Source organism: Sesamum indicum, linkage group LG8 (assembly GCF_000512975.1).
Source record: "Sesamum indicum cultivar Zhongzhi No. 13 linkage group LG8, S_indicum_v1.0, whole genome shotgun sequence".
Taxonomy (NCBI): Eukaryota; Viridiplantae; Streptophyta; class Magnoliopsida; order Lamiales; family Pedaliaceae; genus Sesamum; species Sesamum indicum.
In genome coordinates, this window is record NC_026152.1 from 14,464,191 (window position 1) to 14,479,747 (window position 15,557).

Genomic DNA, 15,557 nt, shown 5'->3' on the forward strand with positions numbered 1-15,557 from the left:
TGATATTAGCAAAAAAGATTGAATGAAAGTTAATATCTACCCTCAATTGATTTATTACTGACTTATTGTAGCTAAAACGATTTTTTTCCAACTACAATACTCTTATAACGATGAAGATATACATCCTCACATGCATTATCGCGTGAAGACGTATGAGTGTAATTTGATTATAAAAAGATTCATTTGACTTGCAATAAAACAATAATAAATCAATTAGGATAAATATAAAAAAAATTTTATTTTTAATATTAACAGATTCGATGAATTTTAACTATTAGAGGAACTTACTAATTAGACAAAACAGAACTCAGGGGTGTTAGATGTAATTTTTTAAACTACAAAAAATCTATACATAATTACACCAAATTCACGAAAGAAGGGTGTAATTATCTTATTTATAATTAATTGACTCGACTGAACCCTAATTTGGAGAAAATTATCCAACTCCACTCTGCAGTCTCATAAAATCTATAAATACGTACAAATCAAACCCCAAAACCTCGACCATTCAAAAAAAATGTTGCCAATTCTTGTGCTGCTAGCTCTGCCCATAATCCTCATTCTCTACGTCCAAAAACACAAACCAAAACATGCCCGAAACCTTCGTCCACCGGGGCCTCCAGGGCTCCCTTTCATCGGCAACTTTCACCAATTTGATGCCAAATATCCCCATATATACCTACAAAGCCTTTCCAAACAGTATGGCCCTATCCTGTCCATGAAGCTCGGGTTCAGGCCGGTTGTCGTGATTTCCTCAGCAAATGTAGTCAAAGAAATCATGAAATCCCACGACTTAGCTTTTTCAGGCAGGCCTACGCTTGTTGGCATGCAGAGAATGTCCTACAACGGCCTGGACATTGCGCTTACATCGTACAACGACCGGTGGAGGGAGATGAGGAAAGTTTCAAATCTCCATCTCTTTAGCGCCAAACAGGTCCAGTTTTTTCGCCCGCTTCGTGAAGACGAAGTTTCGATGATGATCAAGAAGATTTCCAGGGACGCGTCCCTGTCCAGGGTTACTAACCTGAGTCAGATAGTAAATACTGCGGTGACCAACACAGTCTGTAGATTAACGCTGGCGAAAAGCAGCAAGGACGAAGGGTTCGCAAGACGTACCAAAGAACTTTTCGATGATGTTCAGGGCGCGCTTGTTGCATTCTGTGTGGAGGATTATTTTCCTTTACTGGGATGGATTGATAAAATCTCTGGAACTCGGGAAAAGCTGGAACAGACTTTCAGGAAACTGGATTCTTTCTACCAAGAGCTTATTGAGGAGCACTTGGATAAAAACAGGCCTAAAGCAATGGAAGGAGACATTCTTGATATCTTACTTGGGCTGATGAGAGATGGATCTTCTTCCATTGCTACTATGGATCATATCAAGGCAATTCTAATGGTAATTAAAAACTTGTCCATTTCAATATCTTTATCTTTCTTTTCCTTCGTAACATATGGCATGTGTCGTTTTTAGTCGCATAATCACACATTTTTAGTTCAAAAAATCATGTGCATTGTAGTTTTCGAACTGAAAATGTGTTTTTTGAAACTAAAAAACATGATTTTATGTTTTATAGAACTAAAACCGTCACCTGTCATATCAAAACAAATTCTACCTTTATTTTAGCGAACCAAAAATATATTTTGCCTTACTTATGATAATTTCACTTTTGGTTCTTAGATTAGTTACTAAATCACTTCTGCTATCCCGTATTCCAATTTTAGCAATTTTGGTCCCCAAGTTATTCCATTTTAAAATAATCAAAATTAATCTTTGACCGTATAAAACTAATGGAGATAACTTTTTGGTCAAGCACGGAAATTACTTTAAATAATCAGATAATTAGCTATTCCATGTTTGGTATTGATTGTTTATCTATTATGATAATTTATTAGCTTGATTTTAATTCAAACTGCTATGCTACAAATTTTATTTTGCATTTTATTATTAAAAAAATCGTTCTAGTTAACAAAATTGATGTTGATTTAAGGTGAAGAATACTCAAAAATATATTAATTATAACATAAATATATATCGCATGAGGGTATAGTTTTTCCAAACAATTAATTTAAAGAGATAAAGTATTACATTTCATTAATTTAATTAGGGACCTAACTACTATCTATACATATAATTCTTATGCTTAGTGATGATAATTATGCCTATGGAGGGGTAGTAGTTCGAGTAGAATGGTGACGATGTGAAACAGTTTGTAGATTTAATTTAGGTAAAATTACATTTTTTTCTCATATAATTTTAGATTATTAGTATTTTTGGTCCTGTAATTTATTTTATTTGCACATTTAAATTTTATTTTGGATGAATTTAGTTCTAAACATTTCACATTTTGTCCCTTTTTGGCAAATTTAATTATCTATTAACAATTTTGGTCCTTACAACTCATAGTTACAAGACAAAGAATTAGATTTATTACAATGAAAAGAGAATCAAATTAAATTATAAACACAAAACTAAATTTGTCAAAAACAGACCAAATGTAATATCTAAAATTAAATTCATCAAAAAAGAACTAAAAATATGTAGATGGAATAAATTACACGATCAAATTACTAACAACCTAAAATTACAAAATCAAAAATATAAATTTTCCTTTAATGTATATATAAGTAACATATATTTTGAAAGCTCTAATAGAGCCTACGATTAGCACATTTTATAAATTTACATTAAAAAGAATTATTTAGTTTTAAATAATATTATTGACTCATATATATTTATAAAGCTATGTTACTATTATTTCTAAAAAAGTATATTTTTTAATATTTTAAAATTTTGGGTCCAACGGATCTATTGGATCCAGCTCATTGGGTCCTAACACTAGAACAAATTTAATATTAACTATCCTTAGCCAATCGTCACAGTTTAAAATAAATGTAGTAAGTAGTTGTTGACCACAATCACGCCACGATTATTGAATGTGATATTTGCAAGTATAGATAACATATTTGTCCCAAACTTGATTCCTTGTCATTGTTCTAGTAATAAACTGGATATGATTCCAAGAAATAATCATTCTTAACAAATGTTCAATTGCATTGCAGAACATCTTAATAGCGGGAACAGATGCAAATATAACTCTTACAATATGGGCAATGACAATCCTAATGAAGAATCCAATCCCAATGAAGAAAGTGCAGACAGAGATAAGAAACTTGGGAAAGAAGGATCTAATAGATGAGAATGAGATTGCTTCACTTCCCTATCTAAGGGCAGTCATAAAGGAGGTCTTAAGATTGTTCCCACCAGCTCCACTTTTAGCCCCCAGAGAGACTTTGCAAGAATGCACCGTAAATGGCTACGAAATTCAGCCCAAAACATTGGTATATATCAATGCATGGGCCATTGGTAGGGACCCCGAGGTCTGGAAAGATGCTGAGGAGTTTGTGCCAGAGAGATTCTTGAACAGTGAAATCGATGTGAAAGGCCATGATCCGGAGTTGATCCCGTTCGGGATAGGGCGAAGAGGGTGCCCAGGGATGATGATGGCGATGGCAATGGCGGAGCTTGCGCTTGCTAATCTTTTGTATGCATTCGACTGGGAATTGCCTCCCGGAATGAAAGACGAAGACCTAGACTTTGATGTGGAGCCTGGACTGGCAATGCCCAAAAAGAATCCCCTTTGTCTTCTGGCCAAGCCTGTGCAATTCTAGACTAATATTAAAAGTTATTGATGTAAGAGCTGTGCTTTTCTGGTAATAAATAAGGGTTATATATATGTCGGTTTGGATCAATTTCCTGTTTTTGTGCTATGTACATCTTGTCTCTCTGCAATACGTACGTAAACAGAAATATTATGTATGTAATTTTGTATGTGTAAAATAAAATATTAATTTGGAATTGAGAATTCGGAGTGTTTATTTGCTTGTGCTGTCCTGATACTTGCTAATATCAAAGTGTGAGAGAATGTGGATAACGGAAACTGCTCTGCTTCGCTCGAACCCCTTTTTGCGTTTTTTTCCCCTTCTTTCGACTCTACAAACAAGAAAGCGTGAGCGTCTGGGACGGATATATATATATATAAGACGTCAACTGACACTTTTGCCCCCCTACATTCACCTTATTTCCTCGTGCCCCCATGTTGTCAATTCGAATTTACTAGGGATCTCGAGGGCACTTTCGTAAGCAGACTATTAAATTTGTGTACCTAAGATGTTAATATTGTTAAACTACTACTCAAGCGGTAAAGCCACACTCGATTCGTGTGCAAATTTAAATCTTTTAAAAATAATTAGTTGTTGTGCCATATCATTCCTACATGTATATAATAAATAATTTTCACATTTTAAAATATATTGTACATAAAAGTAAAATATATAAATCAATACATTATAATTAAAAAAAGAAAACTAATTTATGACTTAATGTAAAATTCAAGAAGTTGAATAAGTAGTTTTCTTATTAGTTGAAGGGTATTTACAAAAAATTGGTGCAGCGGTGTCATTAACAGCCGTTTGTGAATGTGAAGGGACTTTTCTTTTTATAATAGTATAGATACAACGATCTTTCCTAAATTTTGATATAATTACACGCAAATCCTTTATAGTTTGAAAAATTATATTTAGTATCTTTATTTTCATTCAATAAATAGATCATTTGTTTGTCAAAATTTACCAAATTCGCAGATATTATAAAAGAAATTGAACAAAAGTCCATATTTAACCTCAATTGACGTATTACAGGTCCAACAAATTTTTTTCTGATCAAACTACCTTTATAAGGGTGAATATATATATCATCGCATACACTAATGCATGAAGATACATAATTGTATTTTAGTTCAAAAAACTTATTTGATAATAAGTCAATTGGGGGAAAATATGAATTTTCATTCGATATTTTATTAATATTAGCAAATCTAGTGAATTTGACTAACAAATAATCTATTTATTAACAAAAACAAATATTACGGGTACTAGATTTAATTTTTTAAATTACAAGGATGTACATATAATGGCACAAAATTTAATGAGAGAGAAGTATAGTCATCCCAATTCTTTATAATATTTATTTCATTAAATAAATAAAAGAAAATAAAGATCAAAAAATGAATCAAACTTTAATATGCAAAAATAAAAAAGAACTGTTGATAGAAAATTAATACTAAAGAGATGATGGAGAAATGAGGCTACCTGAGGGTATTTTGGTTTATACACATGTTATCAACTAATGATGGTTATTACATCCCCTTTATCAGTTTGTTTAACGATTTTAATTTGTTCAACTTTTTAAATTTTATTCCAATTAAAAAAATTTAGTCGACCCGATTAGACCCGTCCAGACGAATTACGTCTCACAAATACTCGAGACGTGCTGGAATTGTGATTGTGTTTGACACATATCCAACACTACATCAAATACTTTTTCTAAAATGTCGGTGCATTAGAGAAGCTCCCACCCCCCACCCCACCCCACCCCACAAGAGGAAAACTTGTATTGTGCACATGTCATAGAGTAATTAATCTACACAAAAAGGAGTAGGTAGATAAGAATACATACACCAATTTTCACCTTTTTATACCCAACCATAATATTTCTCATTTTCACTCACACATATATTCATGTACTAGCAATAGAACTGCACTCGATATGCGTACATATTTTAATATTTTATTATTATTTTTTAATTAAAAAAATATAAAAAGAACCAAATCATAATCAATAAAATGAATTAATCTACAGTAGTTTGAATTAATTGGTGCCCAACATATGACAAAAGTTTACATGCAATTTCAAGCCCTTTTCATGTTATAGATGTGGATAAGTTCCTAGTGGGATTCATGGCCATGCTGCTCTTCTTCATTTATTATACAAGTCCAATTTATGGTTGTACATATTTTTTTAATGTTGGAGGGCAAATTATAAACAAAATATATTTATGCTAATTTGATATTAAAATTTTATTTTATTTAATGATGTGGAATTCGAACTTTAGAGTCTTCTAGATTGTTCTGTCAGTCGTGCAATTTCTTTTCCACCTCAAACTATTAATACTGTATTAGTGAAAACGTAAGGTTTTCAATGGGTTTGATGCAATTTACTCTCTCATAATATTGTAATTGAATAAATTATTTCTCTATAAAAATAAACGGCAATTAACCTCTTTATACTTTTTAAAATATAGTAATTGATAGGGAGATAAACTGCTTAATTTTGAAAAGTACAGGAAGAAAAATTACTTTATTTTAAAAAAATACAAAAAAAAATTATTATTTATTTTCTCATATAGGGTAATTTGCTCATCACGATTAAGAGGTTGTGAGTTTGAATCTTACGTATATAGATATTTTATCTGCTTTTAATAGCAGTATGTTGTTTCTTTATTTATTTTGAAATGTCGGTTGATAAAAACATTGATGTATTGCGACTGAATATTATAATAATAGTATAATGATTGATTTAAAAATATCAATATATTTTTTAAAAAAAATAAAGAAAAAATATTGTAGATTTTCATTAATATATTTTTTAAAAAAAATAAAGAAAAAATATTGTAGATTTTCACAAGGCTGGATTCTACTATTAGACTACAGCCCATTATAAACATGGGTTTGGATCCTTTCACATTCTCCATTTGATGGGTTTCTCTCCAGACAATAAAGGCATTATCAGTTGTAATTATAAGACAAATAAAAAAGCATAAAGTGTTGGCACCATTTTAGAGTTATTGCATATGTCCCAAAACTTTTATTTAAATCAGATTTAATTAAATCGAATCAATCACATAAAAAATATAATATATTTACTTTATAATTGAATTCTCTGTTTGAGAGTGTACTGTCATGTGATTGTTTTATTTTATTGTATTCGATATAGATTAGAATTTTTTTTCATAAAGTGTTAAAATACCGAATAATAAGGATCAAATATATCAGATATTGAAATTTATATTATATGTAAAATAAAATAAAATATTAAAATGAAATAAAAGATACAAGAGGAATTGCAAAAGAAAATCCAATCTGTACTAAATTGCTTCGCGTATCATTTCTCACATTGTCATATTATTTAAGAATAACTATATTTGCACTTTTTGATTTATGGTCTGTTTATACAAATAACATCCGTCTATTGGATAATTGCACATACGCAGACTAAAAAAGTCAATATTATTTACACAAATCACCATTATTGTTTGAAAATTACAGGTCAACATCATTACATAAACTGTCCATATTTTTCGAATGTCAGAAGTAATTTTTTATAATTATACAAAATATACGAGTAATTAATAAATAATAAATCAAAAGTATCAATATAATTATTCCTATTATTTAATTTGGAATTTCTTATCACAGCTAGACTCTTGACTAAGGGTATTTACAGTTTCTCTTTACTTAGAAGGATATATGGGAAAAGAGGACCTTTTATTTTACATTAAGAATCATTGTGTATGAATGCCCATTTCTATCATATTTTCTTTACTTAGAATTTTCTCTTTATCTTTTTCTTGAAAGATTTTGCACTCATTTTTGTTCAACTATTACTCATTTGCTTGTGTCTAAAAAGGGAAAAAATAAAATAAAATAAAACCATTTGCTCGCACTTGTAAACAAGTTGAATCGAGTCGAGCACATTATTATTCGATTTTGTTCGAATTACTATCCAATTTGAAAAATTGCATTGTAATTTGGTTTGACTAATAACAAAATCGAGTTCAAACAAGCGTCGAGCTTGAATAGTTTGATGTTTTCAAATATATTTTATTCTTTTTTCGGTAACTGAATCGAGCCCAAATTAAGCTTGAAAATTCATCAAATAAAAAATAAAGTGCAAGTTTGGTATATAAAATTAACGAATCAAGTTCAGGTGAAATCTTATCAATCAATTTCAAACCGAATATGTGAGTATTTTGGTTATTTTTTCCATTGCTCATATTTGGACACTGAGGAATAAGTAGTACATATTTATACATAAGGTAATCATATTTAATAAAATTGAGTGGAACTATAATACGTGTTTGCATATTTCAAGAAGATTTGAATTAGTTTAGTTAAAGTAAAAACAAAATTTTACAAATCAATTCCAGTAAATTTTCATTCTTAAAGTATGTCTATCAAAGTAAAATACAAATTTATCCTCGAATTAATTAATAACATGTGGCTGTTGTTTTATGGTGATGGGAGAGATCAGTAATTTGTGTAATAAATAAAAAATATGTGGACCTCCTCTAGTGCTTCTTCACTGGAAAAATATCTATCTTGCCCTTACGAACCCTTCTTTCCTCCATCAAGATAGGTTTTTTTTTTATACCCGAGAAATTTGTATTAGAAAATATTGTTTCTTAATTTCTTATGAACTATGTCTTTTTTTTTATAACATTTATTACAATTTTCTAAGTATTTTGTAATTTACCCCGATTATATTACGTATAAGCCCGCAAGTATTGCTGTAAATTAATATTTCTCATAAGAAAATATAAATATTTTGCACGATTATATCAATATTTAAATAAATTAATTAAGTAATATATTGGTTCGATTAATACATTAATATAGTAAAGAATCATAAAATAAATTACAGTAAAACTCACATAAAGCGAGATTTTTTTAATTTTTTTGTTGTCGATTTGAAAAAACAAAGGATTTTATTATTATTTTTCTTTAATTTGAATTTTGAAACAAAATGGGGAAAATGAAAAAAGATAGTTGTTTTTTGTTGATGTGTCAAGACGAGTGGCCAATTACTCTATACATGTGATGGTCTTTTTTATCATTTTTCCTTTACTTGGAATTTTCCCTTTTCTTGGAATATTTTCTACTCCTTCAATTATGAATTATTTTTGGAAAATAATTGTTATTTTCTTTATTATTTCACCTCATGATTATTACAAAATAAAAGCACCCAAAAAAAAAAAAAGATGTAGAGAAGAATTAGGATAAATTATATTTATATCTCCTATTTACCACCAATGCCCTCCGTCTTGTGTAAAATTACAGTTGCACTCCCTGAGCATTGTTTGTGTAATATTTTTCAGGAGGTGTTTGTATAAGTTTTGTCTTTGAATAGGAGGTGTAGTTATAATTACAATTATAACCTCAGGGCGTGTAGCTGTAATATTGCGAAAGATCGGGAGTGTTAGTGTATTTTTACCTAATTTCAGGGGTATTAATGTAATCTATCCTAAAAATTCTGAGGGGATATGAGTACTTAAAAATGTAAAGAAAAATATTAAGCAGCAATGTTAAAGTTATTATTGAAAATATATATTAAGCGGCAATAAATTCAGATCATGTTATAATATAGTTATTAGTAACAAAAATTGTATATAAAATTATCACTCTAGCTACAAATGTATAGTGACAGCACAAATATAATGGTTATAACAACAATTATATTTATTATTACTAATTACCTATTGTGACAACTTTAACAATAATCTTTTGTCATTAATTATTACTTTTGACAATTTTCACACAAATATTTTCATTATTAAAATTATGAAAATCTGTATAGTGAAAAAAACTAAAAATTTTATGACTTGATATATAATTAGTAATAATTTAATATTATCATTTAATTTTTTCTCATTGTTGTTGTTGTTATTATTATTATTATTATTAAATACTGAATTGTCCAAGCTCATTAGATACAATACCAATTTTAGTAATCTATTTTGTAATTAAATATACTAGATATTCCTACCTAAATATTCATTGAATTAGGGTAGTCACTATCCCATTTTGGTCTTCTATTCTTTTCAATCCCTACCAAAAATTTAAAATGCATCAGATTTTGTTGAGCAGGTGGGGGGCAAATACATATATACATATATATATATATATATATATATATTCATATATTCTCAAATAACACGAAAAACATATGTAATAGATAAGCCAATGAAGATTTTATCTGAGGTCCAAAATTCTTTTATTAGGTAAAAGTTTTAAATTGAGTCCCCCGTATATGGATATTGATCTACTACATCGTGATTTGTTATTTACTATTTTATTCGTCATAAATAGTGCTAATGCATTAGATAAAACTCATACTATCAATTAAAAGTACAAATAAATTTATTATTAATTGATTAAAGTTTATACCAAATTTGATTTTATTAAGTTTTGATTGCACTGATCCAAAATAAAGTGCCAAGACATATTTAAATATAGTTCATTGAGAAAATGATTCACCTAATGATCAATATTGTTCAAGCCTGTTAGAACTGAGGTCCAAGCCAACAAACCAAGCAAATATCAATAATTTGGTAACTTTAAGTTATATTTTGTGATTCAGAAAATAATGCAAATTATATTATAAAGTGTTGCAACCGCGAAGATTTTATATCTTCTTTAATATCAGAACTTGATACCAGTCACTCAAAGTAAACTGTGATTTTCACCCTCAAATTTGAAGAAGATTACGTATCTGATTCAAAAAATATAGCTTCCAATCCTTGGATTGAAGTACGGAGAATCGAATCATGAGATAGTCTTCACCCTCAAAGATACTTACTACAACTCTTTTACTTTAAATTCATAAATTAATGGGATAATTATATAATTTTTAAAATTTGGTGCAATTACACGTAAACCCTCTATGATTTGGAAAAGTACATTTAGTGACCATGATGTTCGTTTCTGTCTAACCAATGGATCCCTCCGTCAGTCAAAAATCACCTAATTTGTTAATGTTAGGAAAAAAAATTAAATGAAAATCTATTGTTATACCTGATTAACTTAATACTGGCTTATTGTGGGTCAAACAAATATTTTCTGCCCAAACTATCCTTCTAAAAGTGATATTACCTACTCGTATGCATTAGCATACAAAGATGTATAAAAATAATTTGATAAAAAATAACAATAATATATACATTCAATACACAAAATATTAAATATAACGTGAATTTAACTTTTCGGATAGCTCTGTAAATTCACTTTTTGTTTAAGACCATAAGGAAGAATTTAATCTTCTCTCTATATTTATATGTATATCAACATAGGATTCTCTATGGCCTAAAACCTAGTGCCAAGATTTCTTGTCCTCAATGGCTGCATTAGTTTTGGATCAATTTTTGTTATTCCCTCATCTTCCCTACCTGGCTACAACATGGGATGAAGCCTGCACCTGGTTGGTCTTCAATTCTCTACAATGTGTCTTGTAATAATCTTGGCTCACATATATGCACAAATATGTTAGATACTTTCACAAATTTTTAGTCACTTTTACGGTCGTCTCTATTTAAATTGATAGATTTAAATTTGAATAAAAGATTTGAATAAAGAGCTCTGTATTAAAAGAATTTGAAGCATCAATGTTCGACGAAATATAGTTCAAATTTAGAATTGAAGTTTTTAAAATCTTTAAATTCAGAATTACTCAAACAAATGATCAGAAAAATGTTACTAGGAGTTTGAAATTCATGCCTCAAATCCATCAATTTAAATGTAGCTTTAATTAGATTATTGATATTTTAGTAGGAAAGACGGAATAATAAACTGGTGCAACAATAAAAACATAAAATTCTGACAAAATTCATGATAATAATAGCAAAATTTTCACTAACTATAGGTAATTAATTTAGGGTCAAGAATGTTAGGGCTCCTCGTTGGTTCCAAGCGACTGCCTTATGAAGTGTTTTTTCTTTTTTTTTACACACACTTAAATTTGAACTCAATATCTCTCGTAAAAAATCTTGAGCCCAAAATGTTGGATTGTCAGTAAGGGACAAGCCACTACCTTATAAGTTGTCGTCTCATTTTTCAACAAGCACATGGTAAGAGCTTTGGCTCCTCCTGTGAGATTATGGTTTCATGTCCTATTTCCTGTAATACAATTTCAGAAAATTTAATAATGATACAGATTATGTCCAATTTATCAGCATTTAGAATGAGTAACATATGCATAATAACAATTTATTGACAAGTTAACTGATTAATAAATAGGCGCCAACCCCCATACATGATCTTATGATTTTAAGGAGACTTGTGTTCTTGATCAATAGTTGCTCAACGCTCATGCTCAGTCACAGTGATCTCCATTATTAGGAGGCAGAGGCACCCCTTCACCTAAATTTATGGGGTCACTTTGTTGAGTTTCATAAAGAGAGTTATTCCACGCATCGATCTAGATATTCTCTACTTGCATCCTACTTATGTCGATTTAAGATTTAAGATACAAATACTCTTTATTCGAGCTTTTCCTACCGTATATTTAACATATGTTATTGAGTGAATATTATATTATCAATACGAGATACCAATTCATACTGGTTTATTCAGTCAAATAGAAAACACACACACATCTTACGTACATCTCGAAATGCAAAAATTATTTAGTGGGGAACCACCAAAGAACTCCATATATTTAAAATGTGGATCTTGAAAAAGACAAGATTGTCTTTTCTTGAAGAACTCAAAATCCTTGCACCAGAAAGAAGGTTAGATCCCTTCGAGTTATAAGACACATAAAGAGAGATCCATTCGTAATTCAGTCATATAAAGCCCACAAGATCGGTATTTCTACCGCCCCCATCAATGTATTTAATGTGTGCATAATGCTATAAGAAAATGGCTTAATAGCAACCAAAAAGAAAAAATAATTTCGAGCTATATAACAAGTAAAATTCTTGTTGTTAATCTACACTATTTAATACCAGAAATTTACTTGCTAATGAATTTAGCAACGAGAATTTACTTGTTCATAAATTTAACAACGAATTATTTAAACTATATACTAAATAATATATATTAGCAATAAAAAATTTATTCGCTAATTAATTCGACACTGATATTAGCATTAATTTTTTCATAACTATTGAGCCATATTCCTATAGTAATATATTTATTTATTTATATTAATAGCGCACAAAATATATTAGTAATATTTATTTATATTATCATTTGAATTTTCGTCAATGATACTATTCATAATTAATGTGTTATCATGTCCTAATTATTTTTTAGTTGTCTTTTTGTGAGGAAAACTAAACCCCCTTTTCTAATAGTTGGATTGTGACTTGCATATGTGACAATCCAACTTTCAATGGACCTATTTTATTGCTTTGATTATGTCTCTCTAACAAGAACCAATATCTTCCATAGGACCATGTCGGCATTTCCATATATGTCTAAATCCATATCTTTGTAAATTTTGTGCCTAAATTGCATAAAATCTTAATTTAATATTTGATTTATTTATTTAAAATTTGGAGCGCTTAGATATTAAATAAAGGTTTTTAGAATTTTTATTATGTAAATTTAATTATCAAATGTCGAATATTTAACAAGTCAAAAGACTTTGAATTAGCACCCGAAGAAGCATATATACCTCTGGAAAATCTTATTCGGGCTAAATTTAGATAGATTGGACTAATCATATAGCAAATGAATTACGTTTGTGATGTAATTTGTTATTTTCTCTTAACTGTACAATGATGATCACATTACAAATATATTATATTTATCATTTTAATTAATCAAATCTGATCAAACTCGATTTGAACTAAAAAATTTTATATGGCAATCCGAAAACATGGAGGGTAGATGAAGTAATTCAGTATGTCCATTTGGCAAAAATGACTTATTCAATGTTTTTTTTTAATACAGTACATTAAAATATTAAATGAATAAATAATTAATATAAAAATAGGCATACATCTATAAATTCGAATCCAGAACTTCTGGATTGCTTGATAGCTTCTTTAATTTATTTTTAACATCTTATGAATTCCTCCAATTTTGGTTGTATTAACTACAAAACTGTTATTACTAATATGTCATAAGGTTGATAATTTTATTTATTTCAACAATTTCTTTTAAAAAAAAATCTAACTTCTTATAAATTTTTAAAACGTTAAGACAAAAGCTTTTAAAATCTTATAACACTGAAAAATATAGTTTTTCGCTATAATTAATTATTATGGTCAAAAGAAAAAGATCATAACAAATATAAGTTAATCATGACTCGATAACGGTCATTAGTTGTTATTTCTGCAAATGGGGTGAAAATATTAGCCACAAGGGTGAAACTAAGCCTTGTTGAGCCCCGACGGCTGACAGGGCTTTGCTTTAAGTATTATGGAGCATTAGTTGATATTGATGAAATAATTGTAGGCAATAAGTAATTTATTTTGAATGTCTTATTGTGACTTTTTGAAAATAATATGAAGAAATAATTCTTAATTGTAAGAATTTTTACTATACAAACAATTTCGAACAATGTTGATGCAACAAAAACTACTAGTACCGAGAATTTTGCGACCTTTTGTTTGTCAAGTTGTTGTAAGAATTAATTGTATTTGCAATAATTTGGTCTGACAATTGCATAATTAATTATAAAACTTTTTATTATGATAGAGATAATTTAAAATAATTAATTTTAAAAGAAATGATTGAAGCTTTTAGCGTTTTAGTCCTATAAGATATGGGATTCAATATTTTAATCATTTACTTTACGAAATTTTTGAAATAGTCTTAACATTGTGAAAATTCGACACATTTAGTCTTATAATTTACGAGATTTTCAAAATGGTTCCAAAATTAGAAAAACTTGACATGTTTAGTTTCATAAATACTATAAAATTGGGGACTGAAATTAGCACAAAAAAATATATTTGTACTCAAACCGTAGGTTTGACTGCTCAATCATAAGGGTTACACGAACACTTTTTATATCACTAAATTTGTATTTAATTTGTAAAGAAATTGTGTATTAATTTAAAATATTTGTTAATTTGATACTTATTTAAATTAATTGATTAAATTTTGAAAGGGCTAAGCCAATTTTCTGGCTTCGGCACTGATTAGCCATAACTAAAACAATGGCAAATGTTTTGGCACTAGTTACAAATCACGAGAAATATGTACTAATAGTGGTCAAAAATTTAAGTTTTTGAAATGATTTTATTTGACCATAATTAATAATATTGATTTACTATGAATTTTAAATCGTGTTCTTTTGTAGTGTAGTAAATATATATATATATATATATATATATATTGTTCGTGTTCTTTTGTAGTGTAGTAAATATATATATATATATATATATATTGTATGTAAATAAATTTAGTCTAAGGCCTTCTGAATCATGGATATTTTCTGTACACACATCAAGTGTAGAAGTATTAAACAACTCTAAAATAAAATTACATTAATTTAAGATATTTATAATGTTTGGAAATAATATATTCTATATTTTCACACCCAAAAGTTTATAAATTATTCTGTTTTTTTCCTATTTTTTTTTTTTTTTGCAGTTGGTCTGAGATTAACTTTATATCTATACGATTTATTAAGAGAGATCTCTCAAATAATTACATTAGTTGGCAAAATATATATAAATTAAAATATTCTCAAATATATTTATTATTTACACAAAATAATCATCTCATTAATCAATTGGCTTTATTCATAAATTTTTATTTTATTTAAAATTAAATTTATTTGATATGGTTCGATCATTTTTTCCCTTTATCTTCCTTTTCATTCATTTAATTACACAAATATAGTAAAACTTTCAGAATGTGCAGACACATCCAATGTGCTTCGACCGGAGCTCCCATGATGGTGACATGACATTTGAAACGTGTTTCAC

General features: G+C 28.6%; 1 protein-coding gene across 1 annotated transcript; it reads left to right on the forward strand.

Annotated features, from left to right (window-relative positions):
• Positions 518–3,838, forward strand: LOC105168820 (cytochrome P450 71A9-like). The gene is made up of 2 exons (XM_011088976.2): positions 518–1,396; positions 3,061–3,838. The coding sequence occupies exons 1-2, from the start codon at positions 518–520 to the stop codon at positions 3,667–3,669; spliced, it is 1,488 nt and encodes a 495-aa protein (XP_011087278.1). The 3' UTR covers positions 3,670–3,838.

Bases quoted from the DNA above. Each gene is read 5' to 3' on its own strand.
- LOC105168820 (XM_011088976.2), top strand. From the start codon at position 518: ATGTTGCCAATTCTTGTGCTGCTAGCTCTGCCCATAATCCTCATTCTC. The intron at 1,397-3,060 runs GTAATTAAAAAC...ATTGCATTGCAG, and splicing joins ATATCAAGGCAATTCTAATG to AACATCTTAATAGCGGGAAC.